Consider the following 25871-nt stretch of genomic DNA (forward strand, 5'->3'; position numbering starts at 1 on the left):
GCTTTATAAGGGTGCTTCTGGCACCTTTGTTAAGGCTTTTTGCCTTGTCACCTTCAGATGTAGACCAAAGTTGTATTCTATTCACACTGTTTTATTAATTGAGGTCTTGGAAAGCAGAAATAAGGACTTGGAGGTGCACTTTAAATTCCTAAGGGAGAAATTGGTCACTAGTATCCACTGAAAATTTGGCACTGCCCTCCTATATGGAAAGAGAGCTCAGATTGATCTTTAAAATAAAGCTGATTTTAATTTCTAAACTTTTAAGGAACTGTAGCTAAATAACTCATTGGTTTGAGTTGGATTCCAGTAGTGTTACTGACTTTTAGTTGTGACTTACTCTGCATGGGCTCATTAGTGGAGTAAAGGACTTTTCAGCAGAGAAACCTACCTTGAAAAATACGCTTCATGAAGCTTCATTGCTTTTAGTAGGGCTGGCCAGGGGATAAATTAGTATGTGTTCACCTCTTGTGCCAACACTTGAGAAAGAGAGAAACTAGTCTAGCAGAATTTTCAAAACTCAGTGCTCAGAGGCTTGCTCGAGTGTGCCTGTAGGAAGAGGTGGGCAGATCTTAGCCTGAAGGACTGTGGATAAGTGCAGCTGTCAGAAGATGGTTGGAGTACACATACTGCTTCTGCATCAAATGCTCAGCTCCCGTCTGTGGTGTGAGCTTGGGAAGGAAGGCTGCTTGTCATTACGAGTGACTTGTAAGAGCTGTACTGCATGAATGGAAGTTGTATCATGTGATTTCTAGCTCACACTATTGTTTAGGAGTAAATTTTCTTCTATAAAGCTGTCCCACACTTACGGCTGTACTGCCGTGGTGTCTTCCAGTGGTGTACCAAACAGCATGGCTAACATCTGTCCTGTGGTGTTTGTGCCTCGCAAGGGAGAAGGCTTGGTGGTGGAGCTCTTGGTTTGGTTGGTCTTTTTTTCTTTTCTTTTTTGTAGCCTGTGTTGTTGAGGGAGTGCACTTTGATACTTGGTGCTTGTTGGATTTTTCTGAGGCACTGAGTGTGCTCTGCCCTGGAAAGTGCAGGCGAATTTGACTAGTTGTGGATGTGTACGAAGAGTTGGAGACAAATGGAACATTCTCAAAGCACATACTGCTGCCCATTTTACCTTCCTGATCTAACCCTGTCACCACAGTGGAACCACCGTGGTCACAGTGGTGAGATGCGGGTGGAACTGAAAACCATCTGCAGATTGTTAGCATTTGCATCTGTGTCACTTTTACCCATTTCAGTATTGTTATGAATAAAGAAAATTGATCCTTTTGAGCCTTAATTTGGTTATCTGGACACAAACTGCTGGAGAAAGAACTGGATTATGTGCTTTGATCTGTGTTGTATCAAACAGTCAGATGACATAGTTGGGCTGTTAGCAACTAGTGCTTCTATGAGTGTATCTTACATTAAATATTGTAAATCAAAGTTCAAATGCTAGGGATGTTATGTGGTGGGTTGTTTTTTTTTTCTTCAGATGAGCTCCAGGTGTGGGTCTGTAGTAAGTGTAAGTTTTTTATCAATATAGAGATTTTTTTTCATAAATCGTATGCCTGTGATTTTAATGTTCCTTGTGGAAAAACACAAGAAGTTGGGTGCTGCTTCCTCAGAGACATCCTCTTTGCCCATTCTTTTAAATTCAAATACGTGCAATCTGTTTCACATAGGCCTTTGTAGACTTTAGTTTACCTACGTTTTGCTTATGTGTGGCTAGGCATGGGGTTTTTTTTGAGAAGGGCTGTTTTAAGCACATCTGATACTTAAAGTCGGAGACCTGTGGTTTCTATGTCGTGTAAATAAAGGATGGTTTATTACCATGCTTTAGACCTGAGCTGGTTGAATGAATGACATGTGAAATTAAAGCAGAGAAATCTCTGAATTCTTCTGAGACTTTGGACCATGGATACACTTACTCTTCTTCTTTTGTGATGAATTTGAAATAGTGCTTTACCACCAATCCACTACTTAGTTCCTAGGTCTCTTTAAAATTGTTCTACGTATTCAAGAATGTCACTTGATAGGGCTTAAAAAAAAAAGAGAGAGAGAGAGGAAATGATTAATTGACAGCATTAGCCAAAGTAAAGTTCTCTCTGTTCACATGGGGCCAGAAAATCAGGTAGGAAACTTGTCAATGCAGATGGGATTAAAAAAAACAAACAACCAAACCCAAACTCCACTGTTTCTGTAGGAATGCCAATAGTGATGACATGCTGAGAACTAGATCCCAAATAAAAACATTTGTAGGCTTGCGAGGCTCGTGTGCTTACTGTGGCTACTTGGTATTTGTTGATGCTGACAGGAGTGTTTAGTTTGGATGTAGTATCAGAAAAGAAACTGGTGTGAGATTCATTGATGCTCCTGATGTTTCCTTGGTGTTCCTGATGCTGCAGGATGTTCTTGCTTTGCTGCTGCTTGGATGAAGGTGTAAATAGGGTAGTCAGAATAAGACCTTTTGCATCCCTGTCCTCTTATCCTGGACCTAGTGCTTTCTTCCTAAATCCGCCCTAATCTTCAAATAAATCTGTGAAGTTCTTGATAAACCTCCTTCATGCTACCTTTTCCCCTAACCCTTGGGAAAGGCCTTCAATGAACACCTGCAGTTTCCTCCTTTGCTTTCCTGCAGGTCCTACCACAGACTATGCCATGAAAGCAAAACGTGACAGCAGCTGAGCATCTGTATCGAGACCATTTGCTGTCATAACAAGGAATATTGCTTCAGTGTTTGCTTTTACCCTCTGTTTACATCTTGCTTTCTGTTGCTGCTTTTGTTTTATGCTTCGATAAACCCTGTTCCCTGTCCCCAGCAATGTCCTGGTTCCTGATTGTGGCTTCTAGGTGCAACGAGTGATAAACACAAAATAATAGTCATCCTGATGTACTTTCTATCAAACTGTACTTCTGGTGAATTAATTCCCCCTTTATTTCTTTCTTTGGTGCCAGGCACAGCAAACAGCTGCTTCTACCAGCAGAAACTCGGAAGAACTGACCTTCCATCTCTGGATGTGTTTAAGAAAAGCCTGGACATGGCACTTAGTGCCCTGGTCTAGTTGCCATGGTGGTGTCAGGGCAATGGTTGGACTCGATGATCCCAGAGGGCTCTTCCAACCTGGTTGATTCTGTGATTCCCACTGTTCATTTTCCCTTCAGCCCATATGGGTTTCTCCTTAGACCTAGGGGCAGATGCGCTGTGCCTGCACAGTTGTATAACACACTGTTGCTTGCTTTTCTGCCCTGAACTCATAATGAAATAACCTAAATGATCATAAAAGCTTTAGCACCAGCTTCATTTCATTTTAATAGACCAATAAAAGCAACCAGTGTGCAAGCTGCTGGCTCCAGTACTCCTACATAAGCCATTAGCAAAACAACATTACTGGCTCTTGACAAAGAAAAACAGCAGTGACAAATCCAAGAATTTGCTCTGAAAAGAAGTCAACCAAGTGCCAGTGAATCCAGAGACCTACCCTTATGCATGCTGGCTGCCGTGAGCTCTTTGTTTGAGGTTGGGAAGTCGGCACTTTCTCATAATTTGTTTTACATTCTGGCTTTTTTGTCTTCTGTAAATACCCTTTGCAGTGTTTCCAGCAATGCTGGCAGCTGCCCAGGCGCCTGAGGAGCTTTTCCAGTTAACTTGCCTGCATGGAGTCCTGACAGGTTTTGGGTTTTATGCATGAGACTGGCTCATCTGGCCGCCCCTCTTATGCTTTTCCCCTACAATACTGGCAGCTAATGTATTTGCAACCTCATACACCACATGCCAGGTGTGGTGTGTTGGCTTTGGGTAGCAGGACTCTCCCCCTAAGGCCCAAAGGAGCCCCAAGATGTCCCTGCTACAAGGCCCCTGGTTACCTGGCTGGGTGTGGGGAGGTGGGAGAGGAAGCATGCTCATCTCACGGGACCCAGCACATGGAGCCTTCTGTACTGAGCAACGACAACAAAATCCTGGGAGCCCTCTGCTTACCTAGGATTTGGTAGGTGTGCTTTGAAGGGTGCCTGGACAATTGAGGTATTGTGTATTTCAAAGGGTGCAGAAACTGTAAAACTACCTGTTAACCCTCAAACTGGTACCATCTGCTTATATATTGTCCTCTAGTGTTTTGCTGTGTTTAAGAAACAAAAGCACTGCTCAAGTTTGGTACCTGTGTGGACAGCCAGTGGTGTGGTTTCAGTTGTGGCTACCTGGCAGGGTGGTTGCACCCTGGTACTTTCTCATGAATGGTGAAACTCCCAGATGGGCAGATCAGACCTCAGCTCTGCTGACACCCTTCTTTTTTTGGATGGTTTGTGGTTAGGCTTTGCCTAAACCCTCTGCAAAGGCAATACATCATTCTGAGAGATTTGGTTCCCTCTCCCTTGTCTCTTCCTTCGTTTTCCTTCTTTCAAGCTAAAAAAAAACCCCAACTTTTTAATTTCACTTGTTGAATTTGAAGGTGTCATGCTGGAAGAGAGATGTAGATCACCTCAGGGTGAGTGAGAGGATAGGAGAGAGGATGAAATTATCGCAAAACAGAGCTTAGGAAAAGAATTAATGTCCCTTTATCATGTGTTATGTTCTAGTAGTTGTGTATTAGGTACAAATGAGGGAACGGAGACCCTGGAAGAGCATTTAATAAGTTCGTATGGCCTCTTCCCTTCCATCTCTTTGCTTTTGCAGAACTGGGTGAACAGCACAGCATCATCACCTTTCCCTCTCGTCCAGATCTTGTTTCTCTGTTAAGATTTGTTTCACTGTCCCTGCAGAACACCTGCCAGTCATCTAGGTGGATGTGGTTGCATGTATTCATTTTTAGAATTTAATTTATATTATTCTGTGATTCATTTGTGTTCAGCAGTGTCATTGGCAACAACCTGAGAGTTCACGATCTGGTCTCATGTGCTTCTCTCGTTGCTCCTTTTGTCCGGCCTTTGTAGTTGTGAACCTTTGAAGAATGCTCATCCTATTGTTTGCAGTCTCATGATGTCTGTGCTGGTTTAAAGGAGATGTTTCTAACCTGTTAAGAATGCCTTTACTGTGGTAGCTAGACTTTTAAATTTGCATTTTTTGGTTGAGCAAAATAGGGCAAGAATTTCCAAATAATCGTCATTAGACCCTCAGCGCACTGTGGATTTGTTAGTTTTAGTAACCTTGGCCATTTGGTTGTCAGTCTCATGTTGGTGACCTTCCTCTCCCCCACCAAGATCAGCTGCTAGAGCCAAGGGGTTATGATCACTTTCACGAACGAACAGGGAGCTTTGTAGCCTGGTGGTTGCAGGCCAGTGTTCACCAGGGTTTATTTGATGCTGTGGAGAGATCTGAACCAGAGCCTCGGAGCTGTTGAATGTTGGATTGAGCCTTTTCTTTCGCGAGGACAGCGCTGCTTGCCTCGGCCAGTGGCGGGGAAGTCTTGCCAAAGGCTGGCTTGTTGGGGCCTTTTTCTTCTCCCTGGAGTAGATTAAAACTGCGTCTGAGCACAATAGAGTGGTCTTGGCAATGTTGCAAACTTTGACTTCTTTAAAAATTTATTTTTTCCCACTCTTTAAAGCTGTTACTTATCATGTTTTAAATTTTCCTCTGCCAGTGGGCCCTTAACAAGAGCATAACAGGATTTTTTTCACTAAATATTCCCTGCTCTATGACCTCTAATTGTGCCTTTATGCATGAGAATGAGGCAGATGAAGCCCACCAGAGACAGCAGCTCTGTATTTCCAATTATAATCAACAGTTTCCCAATTTCCCTGTCACTTCTGAGCCTTTGAATTTTACTCCTGTATCTAAGTCTTAATTTTTCTTTTGTACTTCATGGATGTTGTGTGTGAATTTATAAGCATTGTCTTTCTACTAATTCTGCTCAGTCTCGTTTGTAAGCTGGTAATCATGAGAAAATACTTAGCAACTGAAGACAGAGCTGCAAGAGATGGAACTAAATAAGCATTTCTGCTGCATCTGACTTCAGTGCTTCAAAAGTGTTTTTAGATGTGGGTTTAGTTTTCAGATTCTCCTTGCCAAGCTTAAGAGGCATGTTCTGTTTCATTTCTGTTCCCTACAAATACCAAGTCCTTTATTACTTTATTCTGTACTAAACTAGGGAAATCCACTCATCCAAGTTGGTTAAATACTTTATTCGGGGAGATAAGCAAGCAAAACTTCCCCGTGTAATGCATTTCACACCAGGAACACTTGATACTTAAAATAGAAAGAAAAATCAGCTCTTCAGCTGTAAAAATGTTTTCCACTTCATGAATTTTTATTAAGCATTTTTTTTTCCTGCTACACATTAGTCAGCCTGATCTAGTCAGCTGGTGAGTCGACTAATAATTTTAAATGAGAAAGAAAAAAGCAGGAGGAAATGTTTAGTGTGGGCATCCAGTGGTCTCCATCACGGTGCCCTCCTGCCCTTACGCTGCGTGCTGTAGTCGTTGCCTTGCCTTTGGCATTCGCACGGGCTGAAATCTCTGCCTCCCGCTCAGATGGCCTCGTGCCAGGGCTGAAACTGGAGCATATTGTTCCATCGTTAAATGGGCAACGCTGAATACTGGGGAAATTAACAACAGCTGCAAGTTCTTCAGCTATTTTTATTTGTACTGTGGCTATAATTTTTCTGGTGTGTTTGCGCTGAAGTCAGAAGAGGAAAGGAAAATAGATCCCCCCAGAGGCTGACTTTTTGTTTTTAATTAAAAAAAGGCCCCGTGGAAGAAAAGCATCCAAATGGTACTGAGGGCAGCCTAGCAGTTTATCCAGTGTTAGGTGGGCCCTACGTCTGGTTGCTGGTGTGACTTTCTGGGGGTTTTGGTGGCACCTCGGCACGTGGTGAGGTAACGGGCACCTTCCAGTCAGCCCTCTCCTTTAAAGGTCCTACTGCCAGTAGCATGTGTCTCAACTTTTCGTTAAGATTGGTGGCAGCAAAGCAATTTTCTCTTTTATTTCCATTTTATGCTCCTAGCCAGAGACATAAGCCTCAACCCACAGCAGTTTTGGATGAGGCCCTACAATCAAGCTAACGAAACTTAAGAGAATGATTGTAAACCAGGATTTCTTAAGTGTCCTTTAATAGTCCAGTGACTTGGATTTCTTCTCAGAAGTCGCATGGTCATGCATCAGGCAAAGCCCACGCTTTAAAACGCAAAGTCAGTGTGGATCTGTGAATTGACATCTTGTCCTGGTACCAAAGGGGTTCAGGCTCCTGCTCCGCTCTTTGCCCCGCGGTGCCAGGCAGCTCTGTGGGTGCAGAGGGGAGATGAAGAGATGATGCTGGGGGAGAATGGATATCACAGTGTTAGTTGGTGGTGCTTTTTGGAGCACCTGGAATTAATATCCCTCACAAGGACTTAGGATGTTGTCTTGAAGTTTGGAAGGTAGTGAGAAACAGCAGCTGGAAGGGGAAGAAAAGAGGTTTTTGCTTTATCTGTATCCTTTAGTGTTCTGACTAAACACTTGGTGAATGCAGGAATGAACGAGAGGAAGCTCGTCCTGAAGCATTACCCTTTCTGAAAGTATAAGATGCTCCTTAGAAGCCTTGCCATGGAGCAACTGTAGGAACCAGACATAAGTGCGTTGTTTGTATATTTGAAAAGCAATTTAGCAAGAAATTTAGCAAGAAGGTTTTTTTCCTTTAGCTGAGGAGAGAGGTGGTCCAATTCTTTTGTCTTTTTATGTGACCCAACTCATGGCAAGACATCCATTCCTTAGGCTGGGCATCATCTTAGAAAAATGCATACCACTGTGGGAACTCACAGCTATTCCTTTGAGAATGTTGAAAATGTGTTGGGATATTCCTGGATTTGAGTGGAAACAAATAAGGGAGGTGGTTTGCTGTTCTTACTCAGTAACCTAAAACTTTAAGGGCAAAGCTGACCCTGTTCCCCCCTAACGCTTGTGCATGTGCTGAACTTCACTACCAAGAACAGTAACACAGGGTCCTCTTCATATATGGAGTCCTGTTCACATATTTGAAGGACTGAGGCTTTATTTGATGTCTTATGTCTGATTTGGGAGTCTGTAAACTGGGATAAAGATTTCTGCTGCTATAGAGAAACATAGCTTTCTTGACATGAGTTGGCATTGCTGCATTTAAACTGTTAAAAGTTCATCTTTTCATTGAAAAAGAACAGTATCATGGCAAGCGTGAGCCAAGGGCAAGCAGCCTCTCAACGGTGAGGTGCCAGGCTTTTCCTTTCCCAAACTAGAGGCACTCTACAAAACAAAGGAGTTTTTGTTTTTTTTTTTTCCCTTGCACTGTAGGAAGATAAGATTTCCTCCCTGGGCTGGTGTCAGGAGCTGGAGCTAATTCGTGGTGTCATGCTTCTGTGTCAGAAAGGGCTCCTGGTCTGAGATTCGATTGAAGGTGAAAAATGGGAGGTGCTGCTGTGCATGGAGGAGAGGAGCACCAGCACCAGCCATCTGTCTGCAGTGTACAAAAGACAAAGGCAGTGGAGTTGTCCCTCACCAACACCCCTTGCAAGATGCTGTCATTCCTGTATGGTAGCCTGTCGTTCAGAGTCTGCCTCTGTGATTTCTGTGGCTGCCACCCTGTTAGTTTCTGACCTCTGAAGCCCGTTTGGAAAAGTGCTGGGAAGAAGCCTTGACCATGGCTTCGAGTTTGTGCTGCTTGCTCCAGTTAGCCTCTTCTGCTGCCTGGTGGCTTTGTTCCTGTGGAGCAGAAGGGAGGAGGGGAGGTGACCTGACTGAAGTCTGACATCCTTCTGGGTAATCCACATCCTGAAATCTACAGTTGTGGGGTCACGGAAGATGGCACCAGCATGATTCTGGTTTGATGCTTTGCTTCCTACCTGCTAACTCCAGCTGGCATACACCCTGGTGAAAGAAGAATTAGGCCCAAATTTTATTCCACTTTTAATCTTTGAGAGTTCTTTGACACATAGTTCCCTTGCTTCTCTACCCTAACTACTCCTATTCCACTTCTTTCTCCCATCCCTGAGTTGACATTTGTGGTTACAGTCTAAAGGGTCCTTTGCCTGAACAGAACTGCCCTGGAAAATGTAGGAACTGTGACGCTGCTGTAGTGCCTCTGTTCTGTGGTGCTGTTTCTCCTCTGGGATGGACACTGTAGCACTTAGAAGAGCATCTGGCAGACCTGTCAGGAGAGGGGCAGCAAGCCAAGCCTGTCCCGTGGAAGCAGAAGCAATGCCCTTGATACCTCTGGAGTTACCCACTGCTTGCACAGGGATTGAATTTTCTCTGAAAGTTCGATTTGTGCAACGTTGTCAACGCTGACCAAATACGCGAGTGCGTCTGTGCTCATTTCTGAGCTGCTGGCGCTATTTCCATCTGTTCATGTGGGCAGGCACTATTAAAATCCTCAGCACTTTCAGTCTAGTTGAATAATTCTCTAGCTGCTAGGTTTATAAATTAAACATTTATGGCCATATCTCATTCTATTATCCCTCCATAGCAATACCTCCAGGCAGGGATCTTGAGCTTTTTTGGAGTGTAGACCACATGCTAATGGAGACCGAATGTTTCATTTATACCTCATCTCACTCTTGCAGTTCTCAGTTCAGAACGTCCCTGAGGTAACCTCAGATATTCTTTGTGAGGAAATAACCTTAGTGAAGAGATTTGTGATGTCTGTGTAGTCTGTGTCAAAGGGAAGAGAGGAGTTCATTGCTGCATCTTGACTTTTCTTTGTGTCTTGTCAAGTAACTTCCCCACACATGAATATGATCTATCGTTTGCAAGCAGGAATAAAGGAGAACATAACATCAGATGAGCTGCAGACCACAAGAGTGTTAACTAGAGGTCCAATAATGATGGCTAGGAGACTTGCATTGTAACTGTTAGTAGAGAAAGCTGAAAGCTTCATGGTGTCCCAAGAAAATCCACGTGCATGGACAGATGTTTGGGCAAGGAGCATGCACTGATTAAACAAGAGAGGAGGCATGGAAAAAGGTAGCCACATCCAGCATGTCTTTCATCAAGTTGTGAAGTGGGTGGTTGGAAGGGTGAAAAGCAGTGTGAACCAAGACGTGGCTCTTGTACTAAGAGATTATTTCAATTTGGTTGTGTGTATCCAGTATCTCTGTCTAGACAGTCACCTTTGGAACCTGCAGTAGATGCTTTTTTTCTTTTTCTCCCCCTCCTTCCAGGAAGCTATTTTAAGTGTGGAAAAAGTCAGGTGATCACTTCAACTGAGGAAATGATCCTTTTAGAAAAATGCCAAATGCTGGTGTGCGTTTGGTTTAAATTAAGAGATTTGTTACCACTCGTAGTGGATTGTGTTGAAATTTGACAAACTGGGACGTTGGAGATTATTGTTTGGGTACATTCAGGCTCCTAACAGAAGAAAAGCAAATGTTATGGTTTTATGTAGGAAGTTACTTCATGTGGAAAAATGCTTTGCTGTTAGTAGGCATTGTTGCTTGCCAGAAAGAGTTGACTATTTATTTGCTTTTCTAGTCCTTTCATGGGAAATACTCCAAGGAGAAATGCTTAGTATTTCTTTCTGCTCAAATAAGCAGTTGTGAAGTGTAGCTGTTGGATTTCACAGAATCACAGAATCACAGAATCACAGAATGTTAGGGATTGGAAGGGACCTCGAAAGATCATCTAGTCCAATCCCCCTGCCGGAGCAGGATTGCCTAGACCATATCACACAGGAACGTGTCCAGGCGGGTTTTGAATGTCTCCAGAGAAGGAGACTCCACAACCTCTCTGGGCAGCCTGTTCCAGTGTTCAGTCACCCTTACAGTAAAGAAGTTTTTCCTCAAATTTAAGTGGAACCTCCTGTGCTCCAGCTTGCACCCATTGCCCCTTGTCCTGTCAAGGGATGTCACTGAGAAGAGCCTGGCTCCATCCTCTTGACACTTGCCCTTTACATATTTATAAACATTAATGAGGTCACCCCTCAGTCTCCTCTTCTCTAAGCTAAAGAGACCCAGCTCCCTCAGCCTCTCCTCATAAGGGAGATGTTCCACTCCCTTAATCATCTTCGTGGCTCTGCGCTGGACTCTCTCTAGCAGTTCCCTGTCCTTCTTGAACTGAGGGGCCCAGAACTGGACACAATACTCCAGATACGGCCTCACCAGGGCAGAGTAGAGGGGGAGGAGAACCTCTCTTGACCTGCTGACCACACCCCTTCTAATACACCCCAGGATGCCATTGGCCTTCTTGGCCACAAGGGCACACTGCTGGCTCATAGTCATCCTGTTGTCCACTAGGACCCCCAGGTCCCTTTCTCCTACGCTGGTCTCCAACAGCTCTGTCCCCAACTTGTACTGGTACATGGGGTTGTTCTTGCCCAGATGCAGGACTCTACACTTGCCCTTGTTATATTTCATTAAATTTCTCCCCGCCCAACTCTCCAGCCTGTCCAGGTCTCTCTGAATGGCTGCGCAGCCTTCCGGCATCTCAGCCACTCCTCCCAGTTTTGTGTCATCAGCGAACTTGCTGACAGCACACTCTAATCCCTCATCCAAGTCATTAATGAATATATTGAATAGAACTGGTCCCAGAACCGACCCTTGCGGAACTCCGCTAGACACAGACCTCCAACTGGACTCTGTCCCGCTGACCACTACTCTCTGGCTTCTTTCCTTCAGCCAGTTTACAATCCACCTCACTACCCGATCATCCAGACCACACTTCCCCAGTTTAGCTGCGAGGATGCTGTGGGAGACCGTGTCAAACGCTTTACTGAAATCGAGATAGACCACATCCACAGCTTTACCATCATCTATCCACCGGGTAACATCCTCATAAAAGGCTATCAAGTTGGTTGAGCAAGACTTCCCCTTGGTGAAGCCATGCTGAGTGCCCCTAATGATCCCCCTATCCTTGATGTGCCTAGAGACAGCACCAAGGACAAGTTGCTCCATCACCTTTCCGGGGATGGAGGTGAGGCTGACCGGTCTATAGTTACCCGGGTCCTCCTTCCTGCCCTTTTTGAAGACTGGAGTGACATTCGCTTTCCTCCAGTCCTCAGGCACCTCTCCCGTTGCCCACGACTTAGCAAAGATGATGGAGAGTGGCCTAGCAATGACTTCCGCCAGCTCCCTCAGCACTCGTGGGTGCATCCCATCAGGGCCCATGGATTTATGGATGTCCAGGTTGCTTAATTGGTCCCTGACCCAGCCCTCATCTACCAAGACAGATTCCTCCTCTATCCTGACTTCTTCTGAGGCCGCAGGGGTCCAGGGCTCCTCAGGACAGCCTCCAACAGTATAGACAGAGGCAAAGAAGGCATTCAGTAACTCCGCCTTCTTTTTATCCTCTGTCTCCAGGACCCCCACCTCATTCATCAGTGGGCCTACATTGCCTCTAGTGTGGGTTTTAGCTGCAATGTATTTGAAGAAGCCCTTTCTGTTGTCCTTGACCTCTCTTGCCAGGTTTAATTCCAAGGAGGCCTTAGCTTTCCTAGTTGCCTCCCTACATCCTCTGACAACAGACTTATATTCCTCCCAAGTGGCCAGCCCCTCCTTCCACGATCTGTACACCTTCTTCTTCCACTTGAGTTTGCCCAGCAGTTCCCTGTTCAACCATGCAGGTCTCTTGGTCCCCTTCCTTGACTTCCTACCTGCTGGGATGCTCTGATCTTGAGCTCGGAAGAAGCAGTCCTTGAACGCTAACCAACTATCTTGGGCCCCCTTACCTTCTAGTATCCTGTCCCATGGGATTTCCCCTAGCAATTGCTTGAAAAGGCCAAAGTTGGCCCTCCTGAAGTTCAGGGTTGTGATTCTGCTAGCTATTCTGTTCCTGCCACATGAGATCCTGAACTCTACCATCTCATGGTCGCTACAACCAAGGCTGCCCTCAACCTTCACCTCTTCAACCAGACCCTCCTTGTTAGTGAGGATAAGATCCAGCAGCGCTCCTCTCCTAGTTGGCTCATCCACCATTTGCATCAGAAAGTTATCATCAATGCACTGGAGGAACCTCCTGGACTGGGGATGGCTGGCTGAGTAGGCCTCCCAGCAAATATCAGGGTAGTTGAAATCCCCCACAACAACCAGGCCCTGTAATTGCGAGACTGCTCTCAGCTGCCTGTAGAAGGCCTCATCACCCTCCTCATCCTGATCCGGTGGCCTGTAATAGACACCCACAACAGTATCATCCCTGCCAGCCTGCCCCTTAATTCGCACCCACAAACTCTCAACTCGCTCCTGATCCGCCTCTGGACAGAACTCAATACATTCTAGCTGCTCACTCACATAAAGAGCAACTCCACCACCTCTCCTTAGCGGCCTGTCTTTCCTGAACAGGACATAGCCATCCATGACCACATTCCAGTCATGCGAGGCGTCCCACCATGTCTCTGTAATTGCCACTAGATCATAGCCCCCCGACCGAACACGGATTTCTAACTCCTCCTGCTTATTCCCCATGCTGCGTGCATTGGTGTACAGGCATTTCAGGGAGCGAGCTGGGCACAGCGGTTTCATCCCAGATTCACCCCCTGACTTCACCCCAGGGGGATGGGGGGCCTCCTGGTCTACCTCAACACTAGAGCATTGCCCCAGTGGTGCAAGCCCAGCTACCACCCCATCCCCCTTCGAATCTAGTTTAAAGCTCTCCGAATGAGCCCTGCTAATTCCTGTCCCAGAACCCTTTTGCCCCTACGACATAAACCTTTCCCATGTACCACTGTCACGCCTGTTGCCTTATAAAACCAGCTATTATCAAAGAACCCAAAGCCCTGCCTGTAGCACCAGTCTCGTAGCCAGGCGTTAATAGCGAGAATCCTACTGTTCCATCCCACATCATCACCTGAAAATGGAAGGAGGGAGGAGAAAACAACTTGCGCCCCAGACTCTTTCACCAACCGTCCTAGGGCCTTGTAGTCTTTCTTCATCCCCCTCAGACTACGGGATGCAGCTTCTTCCCCACCTGTCTGGAAGATCAGCAGGGGGTAGTAGTCTGTGGCCTTCACCAGGTTGGGGAGTTGCCTGGTGATATCCCTGATTCGGGCTCCAGGCAGGCTGCAGACCTCCCTGTGATGGGGGTCAGCTCTGCATATTGGGCCCTCAGATCCCTTTAGAAAGGAGTCTCCAACCACTAAAACTCTTCTCTTCTTCCTTGTGGAGGAGGTAGCTATACGCCCGTCAGGTTTTTCTGACTGTGGTGGGACCTCTGATATAGGTTGCCTCTCCACCACATCCCCATTGGACGGGCTGTATTCCACTAGGGCTTCATATCTATTGCTCAGAGGCACCTGTGGAGGCAAGGTAGGCAAGGAGGGCACTCGCCTTTTGCCACAGCCATAGACTTGCCTCCACTCACTCCTCTCCTCTAGGTTATCATTTTCCACCTGAGAGGGGCAGAGTACAGGGGTCCCTCGATCCTGGGAGCTCTCCGGCAGGTGCTCCCATTTTTGTTGCAGGGAGGGCAGAGCCTGGCTCCACCAGTCTATCTCCATTTCAGCCTCCCGAATGCTCCTAAGCCTTTCTACTTCGGCTTGAAGCCTTTCAACCTGGCTTTGCAGCTGTGCCGCTCGGCCAAGCAGATCATCTACCTGCTCACAGCGCACACAGCCCCCTGACACCACAGAGACGCTGTAGCATTCCCTGCAGCCTGCGACCTGCACCATCGCCTCCTTCCGTGGGAGCTCTGTCTGGGTTCCCACATCCATTTTGGTCTTCTTCCACCGGGTGGAGACCATTGTTCTTCCACTGAGCTGGGAAATACCTGTTGGTGCCACCCCTGGTTCACAGCTCCTTGGCACCTTCCTCGCCTTGTGCACTGGGAGGGAGTCAGCGCCCTCCCCAACGAGCTGCAAACGACTGCAGCCTCTCCTGCCCTGGAGGAGCCTCTCCTGCCCTGGGACACACCCAGTCACTGCTGACTCACACAGGCACTGCTGAGTCTCTCTCTCCCTTCTAGCCAGGGACTAGTCCCTGCCCTCCAGGGCGCTCTTTATTAACGATAACAGGGGGTGGAACGTTTAAATCGCCCGCGGTGCCTCCGGCTACGCCCCCTCCTCTCCTGATTCGTTGCCGGGAACCTCCGGGTCCGGGTCCGGGGTCAGAGGGAAGCAGCTCGGGGCTGATGCTCGCGGGGGGCTCAGGGGGGGCCCAGAGCACGAAAAACCGCCCGGTTAAGCCCGATGTCGCCCTCGCACTAACCTTAAGTCGCTGCCGCCGCTTTCGCTGCTGCCGCCGCTTTTCGCTGCTGCCGCCGCTGTCAGCTGTTTGTTCTGGTTTCACCGCGTTTAAATCGCCCGCGGTGCCTCCGGCTACGCCCCCTCCTCTCCTGATTCGTTGCCGGGAACCTCCGGGTCCGGGTCCGGGGTCAGAGGGAAGCAGCTCGGGGCTGATGCTCGCGGGGGGCTCAGGGGGGGCCCAGAGCACGAAAAACCGCCCGGTTAAGCCCGATGTCGCCCTCGCCCCCGCACTAACCTTAAGTCGCTGCCGCCGCTTTCGCTGCTGCCGCCGCTTTTCGCTGCTACCTTTCGCTGAATTTGTTTTATTGGAATGTAATAATCGTATGCTGTCACTATGGCAGTACGTTGGACTGTCAGAGTAGAAGTCAGTTTAGGTTCTTAGGTTAATTTAAAAGGCATTGATGTTTCAGTCTGCCTGGTGAGTGTCTGCCCAGAAGCCACAGCAGAGCATCTCCCTGAAAGCTTGAATTGACTTGTTAAACAAATACAAATTACACTCAAACTCCTCTGCTGTTTCTTTGTTTGAGGAGGGTTTTGGCCTGAGAACGATGTGTTTGCTGCCAATCAGTAGGAACTTTAATAGACTGTGTACAAGCATAGAAAAACCTGATTATTAGCCTGGATGAACCCAAACGTGTGAGCTCCTTTCAGTGTTCCAGGAACTGAGTCCCAAAGCAAACAGTTTTCTGGACTGCAACGTGGAAATTATCATATTTCAGCATTCTGATATTCACACTAACACACCCCCGTTCAGTAAGCTAGCCTTGCAGACCAGACCACGATCACCTTTGCTGTGTTACTATGTGAGTTTCAGTGTTTACTTCAAGGTAGTTAGTGTAATGTAGCTGGACCAAATGAACTAAAGTTTCATTTAGAACCGTTCTTCAGTCCCAGCTTGGTCACTAATTGACCTGTACCATAAATTATACATCTGTGCTTTTCCCTTGAGAGATTGAGACACCTTGTGAACGACACCAGTAATGATGGCTGTTAATGAAAGTATTGGTAGGGAAGCATCTGACAGTGGGGCTTACAATTCACTGTCAAGCAGGTGGGAGTTGACCAAGAACAAAGCTTCCCCCAGCGGAGTGTTGAAGTAAATACTTCTCAGAGAAGTATCTGCATTCTGACTTGCTGGGGTTTTTTTAGAAACTGGTTTTCAAATATCAGAATGTTTCCAAGGTAACCTCTTTAATCTCCACTGTAGTCAGATGCTCACTTATTTAATACACACATGATGTGTGTAATCTGATTTAAAATGAACAGATGCTCCTAACAACAATGTAGCAGTAAACATGATGATGGGTTTCTAGAATAAGCTCTTGAAGGTGAGAACTTGCCTTGGCCTTGCATACCTTACAGAGGAACAGCACTTAGATGGTATTTCGTGATGACCGATTTCTTTTGTTCCCTGCACAGGGTGTGTGATTGGTCATGGGCTCTGCATCTTGTTTCTTGAGACTGAGGAATCACTGCCTTTGGTGTTAAATACGTTTTCAGGACTTCAGAGCACAAAGGATTTTGATCCAGTATTTGCAGTTTTGGAATAAATATATCAGAAAATTTAAAAGGGAAAAGTCTTAGCTGAATAAAGAAATGTTTTGTTTTCCAAGGACTCCTCACAAGAAGGATCTGAGGAAGATGTGCATCACTGGATTAAATGTCAAGAATGAAAAATAAGGGTAGTAGCGAGGGGAGCAGGAGTTGCTGTGATTATGCAGCTGCGCTCCATCCTCTCAGCTCTCTCACTCGCTCTCTGTGGAACAGACGAGCACGTCGGGGATGCATAACATCAACAGAACAAAGCACAGGAGCTCCCAAAGCAGCTGCCCTGAGTCCTGGTGACCATCAAAGAAATCTATCCTCCTGCAGCCTCTGATGAGCTGTCATAGCTTAACGAAGTGGCATCGGTAGCACAATGCTGTTACTGCCTCAATCTTGTCTGCGCTGCAAATGACTGAGAAAATTGTGTTCTGAACCTGTCTTTCTTTGCTCTGGTTTTGTTGTTATGGGAGATGAAAGATGGCCCCTGAGAATTCAAGTACTGGGTAATTTAAAGGCCATTTTCATTCTTGGGATGGTAAAGCGAAAGAAAGAAATGTACGTAGGAAACGGGCAAATTTCCTGGTTCAGCATGAACTGGTTTTAGATAAAAATGGGGGAAACCCAAATCTAGACTTTGCTCTTAATAGTACTCTAGACAGTATCATTTCCTGCGAAGAGTAAGTGCCTACCTAGGGTTAGGGCTGGAGATGAACAAGCTTCTGGTCCTTGGTCAAAGGAAAGCAAGTTTGATATCTGTGTCTTGATGGTGACTGAAAGTGTTACCTACATTCATTAGAGGCTTAAAAGTAAAATCATTCTATCACCAAATCCTTTTATCTGTAAAAACTGGTATTTGTTTTGTTTCGTTTCTAAAGAGACTGTGAGTGGAAATAGTGAATATCCTCGCTCTTGGCATGGTCTTCCTTTTGGTTCCTGACAAGTGATCCCTTCCCCCCACGGACCCTGCTTTAGGGATTGTTTTATAAGGTGACTCATGACTTACTCTGTAGTTAAAGAATGCAAATAATAACCTTGCTTTTATTTCTCATGCACATATAAAAGAAAATAGAATAACTGCAGAAGCTAAATGCAATTTGGGAGCTGTGAAACCTGCCCAGTACCACTTGGAGTAGATCAACCGCTTCTAGCGGAGTTGGGAACATGTTACATCTGTTTCTTTCCAGTTGGAACAAAAAAGGCTACTGCTGCCCCCTTGAAGCTGCAGAGACTCCAGTGATATGTGGGATCTTCTTTGCTTTTCTTGGGTGAAAATGCTTTCAATATGTGGCATGCCTAATAGATCTGCTGCAGCTTTTATGCTTTTATGTTTGTACAAATGTTGCTGAGTTCATGGGTGTAGAAATAAGAATGTAAAGCAAGTCTTAACCTTCTCTGGTGCTGAGGATCTTTTGGTACTTTCATACGCATCTGGCTTGACATTCTGACATAGATCCAAGTTGGATGTTTCACATAACAATAACTATCATCATAACTATGGTTTCCCAAACATTTTGAAGATTGAATATGGTTGTTCCATCCAAGGCAGACAATTGCTGTTATTAATATCTCATATTAGCGCTCACATATGCCACAAGCTATTTAGTAGGTGTGACTGCTGCATGCAGACAAGAACTGAGTGAGGTGATAGATGTGGGTGAGCTTTATACAGGCAATTTGTTACACCAAACTGCTTTACAACGTGGCGTGCGTAGGGAAAGACAAGGGGGTAGCTCGGTGCTGTCCGCGGTGCTGGAGGCTCTGTCCAGGGTGCTGAGGGCGCCCCGAGGGTGGGACGCCCAACCCCGCATCTTGCTTCGTGTGGGCTCTGAAAAATGAGGGTCTCTTGCTTTTCCTTTTTTTCTTCCTTCCCCCCACCCAGGAGACTGGTGAGAGGATTATATTCAATTGAAATTGTATCATTCTAGGTCTGAAGTGCAGTTGCAATTTGCTGCATAATGACCAAAAAACCACAAACAAACAAAAAAAAACAAACAGAAAAAAAAACCAAACAAAAAAACCCCAGTCAGGCTCCTGAAATGAAATTGCATGGAAGGGATATTTATATTTCTTTTGTGGGAAAGGTTAATAGATCTAAATGTAAAGTAATGCTTTGTGATGGGAGGCTATCTAATGCTAAACCCACATTAATTCTAAATAAAAATATGATTAACGCACGTGCTCTGAGCACCAGAAGAACTAATAGGAATTAGCTGCTTGTGCTGAAATTTGTTACTGTTGCGAAACACAGACTTATTAGTTCAAGTTGGAAAAGTTGCTTCTTTTAAGAATCCTATATGGGAAATGCTCCCTTTTTTCTTAGAGAACAGCCAGAAAGACTGGCCAGAAAAAAATCCTCAAATGTATGAAAATCATTCTTTATACTATGAGTTATATGACTTTGTAATCTTGGTCTTGATGGAACAACTGTGTATCTGGAATAGTATTTGTTCTGTTTACTGTTACATGGGAGGGAAAGCTTGGTAAAGGATCAGCATCCTATTATGTAGAGTTTTCTACTGTTTCCTCACTACCTTAGTAAATAAAAATACCTTAACTTAATCCTGGTTTTTAGTAAGAGTTTCTTCTGTCTTTTGTCACAAGAGTATTTGTTGAAATCACTGGTAACATGGCTTCTTAGAACAGTTTGGAGATGGGCTGCTTTTACCCTCAGCTGTTAGCATCACCAGAGAAGTAGTGATGAATTTTGCTGGATTCAGTCAAGGCTAAAGCAAAATGTATTTTCTGTAGTAAATTGTTTTCACCCTTAGGCTGCACTTTTCAGTTTCAGTATATGTTGTCTCTTAACTCTAATGGATGATATTTTGCCCTTTTCTTGGCTGTGTAAGAGCAGTGTGCTCATATTCTTGTCTCTGCAAATCCAGTCGTTCAAGCTTGCAGCATGCAGAAGCCTTTCAGTGCACAATATCTAATGAGCAGCTTGTATCTCAGAATGCTTTCGGCTCTTGTCTAGGCACTGAAATGGATAGTTGTGAAAACTGATGCAGTTTTAAAGGCCAGATCCTGTAAAACATTGTGATTCCTAGCCAATAATGTGCCTTCTGGAACTGATTATTTAGTCTAGCGTTGCAGTGTAGACTGTCCCATCCTTTTGGGCTCCATCGAGTACTTGCCAGGTGCAGTGACCAGTAAAACTGGGAAGGATCTGTGCGGGTGAGTTTTGCAAGAGGCCTTCTGTACCAGAGGCAGCAAGCATGGCCAGTTCTTTCTCAGATGCTGTGGAGCCATATGGTCAGAAAGGTGGTGTCCTTCCTCTTTCCTCAATTACTGGTTTGATCTGGCTGCGTGGAAGATGGAGCTCTGCGTGTATGTTGGAGTAGGATTGTGTGATGCTCAGAAATGATGAGGTCTTGTTCCGTGTCTTAGATGCTTTTAACTCTTTCTTCCTGTTCATCTGTGGATTAATCCCATCAGGACCTCAGAGGCTGTAGCCACAATAATGACATCTGGATCAACTTGCACCCTACTAATGTATAGCACATACCCAGCTGAAGGGGGGGTAACAGCCACTCAGTGGGTCATCCCCGAACACTAGGAGCCATTTCTGTCGTATCAGTATGGCAGGTCACTCTGTTAAATACCTGCTTGTTTCTTTCTGAATCCACCTATTTGGATTCTTGGAATTGTGATACGTAATGGGAATTGCATGTAGCGTGTGGCTTTTTGGTTAAAAAGGAAGAGCCGCACCCTTAGCTGCTGATAACGGATAGGGTTTCATTGGCTTTGTGATCGATAGCAAACCTGTGCCTCCTACAGAACCTGCCTTTAAGCAGGTGTCACAAACTCGCTCTGAACGTCCCATCAGCATACAGATAGCAATTGCCCTCCCCCTGCCCTCCACAACCACGCCTGTCCACAGCAGGCTGCTTTTTTCATTGATTCGTGTAACAAAATTGGGCTGTTCTCATATTGGAAAGTATTTACCATCTGCAGATGGGGCTGTAATTGTTTGTACTTTATTATTATTTTCTAAACCTCCAATAAAAGCACTAGGAGTGAATCTGCTGCTCCCTTGATTGCAAAGAGTAATTAATTGATCAGCTCTGCTTTCTTTTTATTGTCCTGTGGACTGAAAGATAATGATGTGCAATGTGGAGGCTGCTCCTGCTAGAGAGAGTATTTCTGCAAATCCTGCAACGCATAACCAATGATGTGCAGAGTGCCATCTGACATCAGTGAGCAGGCTGCCTGCTCGGTGTTCCCCCACACCATGAGCACACATATGTACCGTTCTGTATTTTATGGTGTGGTCAAAATCAGTCGTAGGTTGATATTTCAGTAACTTCTCTTTCTCATTGTTCTTACTATCCGTGGTAACATTTGCAATTTCAGTCTGTGACAGGAAGCATGTTTCCTTTCTTAAAGGAAATCTGAATGAATTTAGAGGCCACAGAAAAGGACAGCTTGCAGTTGGCATTGCTGCAGTCTGTCAAAGAAAACAGGCTATGAGACAGATGCTGATTTATTCAAAAACAAACAAACAAAAAACAAGTCCTGTGTTTTTTCTCTTTCCAAATACACAATCTTAAGGAATGTATTCAAGCATCTGGCTAATTGACATACCATTAATTCTCTAAAGATTACATATGCACACCCAATTAGACAGAATCACACAATCAGTCAGGTTGGAAGAGCCCTCTGGGATCATCGAGTCCAACCATTGCCCTGACACCACCATGGCAACTAGACCATGGCACTAAGTGCCATGTCCAGTCTTTTCTTAAACCCCTCCAGAGATGGTGACTCCACCACCTCCCTGGGCAGCCCCTTCCAATGGCTAATGACTCTTTCAAGACCTGCCTTTCATGAATCCATGTTGGCTGGCCCCGATGCCCCAATTGTCCTGCATGTGCCGTGTAATGGCACTCAGGATGATCTGTTCCATCACCAAACTGATGGAACTGATAAGGTGACTTATGACTTACTCTGTAGTTAAAGAATGCAAATAATAACCTTGCTTTTATTTCTCATGCACATATAAAAGAAAATAGAATAACTGCAGAAGCTAAATGCAATTTGGGAGCTGTGAAACCTGCCCAGTACCACTTGGAGTAGATCAACCGCTTCTAGCGGAGCATCTAGTGGACCTGCATCATTTATTTAAAAAATGAATGTACTCTTGTATTTATATCTTATAGCTGTGCCAAATTGTTAAAGGACAGAGCAGGAGGAATTTTATAAGCAAAACATGCAGAGTCCTTCTGCTAGAAAAACTGAAAGCATCAGCAGGGCCATACATAAGCTTAGTTTATAAAGCCATTTGCCCATTCAGTACTATCAAAAAAGTGTGTTTATGGTTTTTAAAGACATGAACAAATGCTTGTTAGAAGCTCTGAGATACAGCCTGTCTTTGTACAGGAGCTAGCAGGGTGGGCACCAGCCCTGATGTCTGGGGTCCTTTTGTATTGCAGTAATATGTGTAACCTTCCCTTTGTTTTGTGGGCTGCAGTGAGTTGCTGCCAGCTGCGGTTTCTTGAGGGCTTAATAGTCTCAAACAACTCCGAGGACATCACCCTCCAAAAGCTCTGTGAGGATGAAAGCCTGGTGCTGATGGTGCACATCCCCTCTCATGCTTGTAGGGCTCTCCACTAGCTTAACTAAGAGGCCACTGCCACTCAGAAGAATGACTTGGATCTTGGCAAGAGACAGATGATCATAGCCTGCTTCAGAGGGTGTGTGTGGGATGGGAGAGACTAATCCATGTCCTGACCGCCCTGTTCATCTTGCTGGTACCTGAGTGCTATGAGGCTCCAATCCTTAGAGGCAATGACATTCTTATTCTTAGTGATGAATTTCTGTGAGGTCTGGTGGAGATGGGATTGCCGTGGAGATTGGTAGGAGTTTGAACCGAGCAGAGACCGCAGCGGTTCGCCCTGTGTGTGTAGATCTGTTTGACATGCTCTGTGTGTCGGATTTGGCCATGCTGCTCACGTTGGAGGTCCGCTTGTTTGCCTGATTCTTGGGTAGTAGAGGTGAAACACTACCATGCAGTATTGGTAGCACGGTGATATTAAAAAAAAGGCAGAATTGGGATTGGTACCTACTGTTCCAGGGCCTGTATAAAAGCAAAGTCAGTGCACTGAAGGATTTTGAGTGCAGGTATCTGTTCACTGTCAGCTAGAGGCGACTGTTACTTTGCAAAATTTTCCTAGGCTGAAGCCTGTCTCATTATAGCAGTGAGGATATTGGCTGGCTGAAACAGAGGATGATTAAGAGGCTGAAACAGAAATTTAACAACTTGGGAGATGTGGGAAGGAGGAATCTTCCCAACTCATTTTAGAACTGGTGAAGCGGATTAAAATACGGAGAGGAGGGTGAGCAGAATGAGTGCTGAATGTAAATGTCTCCTTTACACTTGTAAAGGGTACATGGGCTACACGTGCTCAGACACATCGCTGGGAAAACATCAATTAGAGTGCTCGAGCCTGATGAAGGCTTTAAGGCTGTTGAGGTAAACGGTGACTCGTGTTGGCTGAGAAGCAGGAAGGAAAAACGTTTAATGGTGTACAGCCCAGGCTGGGCTCTGAAATGAGCCTTCCCCAGGGGTCGGCCTGCAGACACCAGGACTTCAGCCAGGCCCTGCTGACCTGCAGCCTTCAAAGGGAAAGAGCCAAAATATTTTTCACTGGCTCGGCAGCAGAGGTGCTGGGTCTACAATGCATGTATGTTTGTGGAGTGTTACAGAGAGGCATTGGGCATATTTCTCATTTTAGAATAAGAGGAAACAGCAAAGTGATGACAAGATGCAGAAGGAAGGGTTACGAAGTTGAAAGCTTTGGAGGAGGGAGTTAAAAGGGGGAGTAGGGCAAATGTAGAGGTAGATCTTGGAACACCACTGGCTCCAGCAGCAGCTGTGGAGCCCTCCTGCATGTACTGCCTGAACCATGGCATCGGTTTGAGATGGGAACAAGGCTTCCACTGAGTTTATCCTGAGGAAGAACCTCCACTCCTTTCAAGGGAAGCTAAAGCTTGTGCATCTTCAAGACTGGCATGAGCTTGTCTTATTAGTGGATAGGCCTGATCGCAGGCATCAAAAGGGTCTTCTCCTCCTCCTCCCGCCCCCATCTCCTGCACCAGTCTTAACAATTTAATCCATAGCAGTTTGTCTTCATGGTCTGTAATTAATCTGTCTGTGATTTAGCTCATCAGATGCTCATTAAAGAGCTTGCTGCCTTTCTTATTCATGAGGAGTGAGAGTCAGGCATCTAAAACCGCTTTGTCTTAACTGGATTCATTTAGCATTCTGGGATTTGGGGAGGCTAATAAACCTACACGAGCTATTATTTAAAGGTGAGCTGCCAAGTGAACATGAAGGATGATCCGAGCACCACCGGTGTGCCGAGCACTCTCAGGCACTGGCTGTCAGGTGTGAGCAGCAGAGGGAATTGTTGTTAAAACCCCAGCAAGACAATCCTTGCTGCTCTGCAGAGGGTGTCCCACAACACCCTGGCTGTGTGTGATCGGATAACGCAGCTACATCTGCAATGAGGACGGCATTTTGTGCTGGTGGTGTCAGCGGGATACGCACGAAACATTTTGTGCATTGTACATAGAGTTGGGGCGTGACATCTGTTTTCCTTTTTAAGCACTGCTTTTGTTCGGTGCTGCTGTCTGTGCTCTGGCAGCGCCCGTAACGACGTGCGCTCCCCACGTTGCCTGCACACACGCTGAGGAAATGCCTGTCGCCGTCCTTTAACAAGGGTACGCCGGCAGCGTGCGAAAGAGAGCAATCCCCTGGGCTGCAGCAGGCACTTTCCTGCCCCCGGTGCTCTAATGAACACTTGACATATCTCCCAGCCGTAGGAGGAAGAGAGAGCATGGATGGCTTCTCCATTCTGCTCCTGGCTCTGCGCACCAGAGACTTCCAGAAAGGTTAATAATTCCCTGCAATTATTGAATTCACTGTGTAGGCGTACGCATGGTGTCATCAAACATGCCTTGGAGGTCTCTTAAGTGACTACAACCACGATAGGCACTTAAGTTCTCTGCGGTCTTTTAAAGCACCCGTTCTGCCAGGGAATGCCTGCAGCTGGGTCCTGTGTCTGCACTGAAGCTGTTGACTTGGGTTGTGGGTTGTGGGGAGCTGCGGGGCCCCGCAAAGCCCTGCCTGGGGGATCTGAACGTGGCAGGGCACGCTGCCATCACGGGAACTGACTTCCCAGTCGCTGCGTGTGTCAGGACTGTGAAATCTTCGGGAACAGAAATCTTTTCTAATTGCTCAAAGTCACAGTATTTATAAATACTGTATTCTTGTGTTTATAGTTGTACATTGTCCTACGTCAATATTAATGTCGTATTTTCCTTTCTTTGTAGTGTACAGAGGCCAAAAAGCATTGCTGGTACTTTGAAGGATTATATCCTACATATTATATGTAAGTAGTCATCACTTTTCTTTTGCTTTTTCTAGCACTCAGGGGAGGATTAGATTCTTTAGGCTCTTTGAATGTTGTTCTTTCAACTAATTATACTTTTCTCTGAGACTTTTTCTAATTTAAAAATTGAAGATGCCATAAACTTTCCTTTCCCCCCTTCCCCGTGTCCCATCTCTTTCCCTTTCTCCTTATTAATAAAAGTGTACAGGCTCCTTTCGCCACCCAATCCAGGTGACCTTTCAATTGAAAACAAAATGCAAGGTCTTAAACAGCTCCTGTTTCAGAGCACTGAAAGGAAACGTAAGTAGAGCCGTGTGAGGACAGTTCTCCCTTTGATTTAAACAAGGGCAGGTAGTCAGGCAGAATACCAAGAGTGCTTTGAAAGTCAGTTTGTTCCTGTGCTAATACTGCTGTTTAATTTAGGGAGTTGGGATGGTTTGTTATCCGTGGCATAACTGTCCTTTTGATGAGTGGCATCTACATTCACAGCAGGCTTGGATGAGAACTAAATGTCAATGACCTGTAGGAGCACGATTGAAGCTCTCTCTGAATTGCAGTTTTCTTTTTTAAATTGCCCACAGCAACAACAAAAAGGTAGAGGAAATGTGTGGGTGGGAGGTGTCTTCCCTGTGGATTTGGGGGCAGAAAGGAGATTAATGTACGAAGCTTTGTCCCTGCTTGCATAACTTTATAACTGCAAACACCTGTAAACATAAATTTAAAAAAAAAATAAAAATAAAGTGGGGTGGAGGACTAAGTAGCAGCATTAGGTCATCTGTTCCCTGAGCAAGCTCTTCCTTGCTGAAGGATTGGAAATTACTGTAATCCTTGTGCTACCCAA

At 45.6% G+C, this 25871-nt stretch overlaps 1 protein-coding gene across 1 annotated transcript in view; it reads left to right on the forward strand.

The window, feature by feature from the left end:
• Positions 1-25871, forward strand: part of VOPP1 (VOPP1 WW domain binding protein) — a 51647-nt gene that overhangs the window by 14295 nt on the left and 11481 nt on the right. Inside the window, exon 2 of the mRNA XM_068396875.1 lies at positions 24972-25030. Within this exon, the coding sequence (XP_068252976.1) occupies positions 24972-25030 (59 nt within the window). The remainder of the gene's footprint in view (positions 1-24971; positions 25031-25871) is intronic.

Source organism: Nyctibius grandis, chromosome 3, assembly GCF_013368605.1.
Source record: "Nyctibius grandis isolate bNycGra1 chromosome 3, bNycGra1.pri, whole genome shotgun sequence".
NCBI classification, from domain to species: Eukaryota; Metazoa; Chordata; class Aves; order Nyctibiiformes; family Nyctibiidae; genus Nyctibius; species Nyctibius grandis.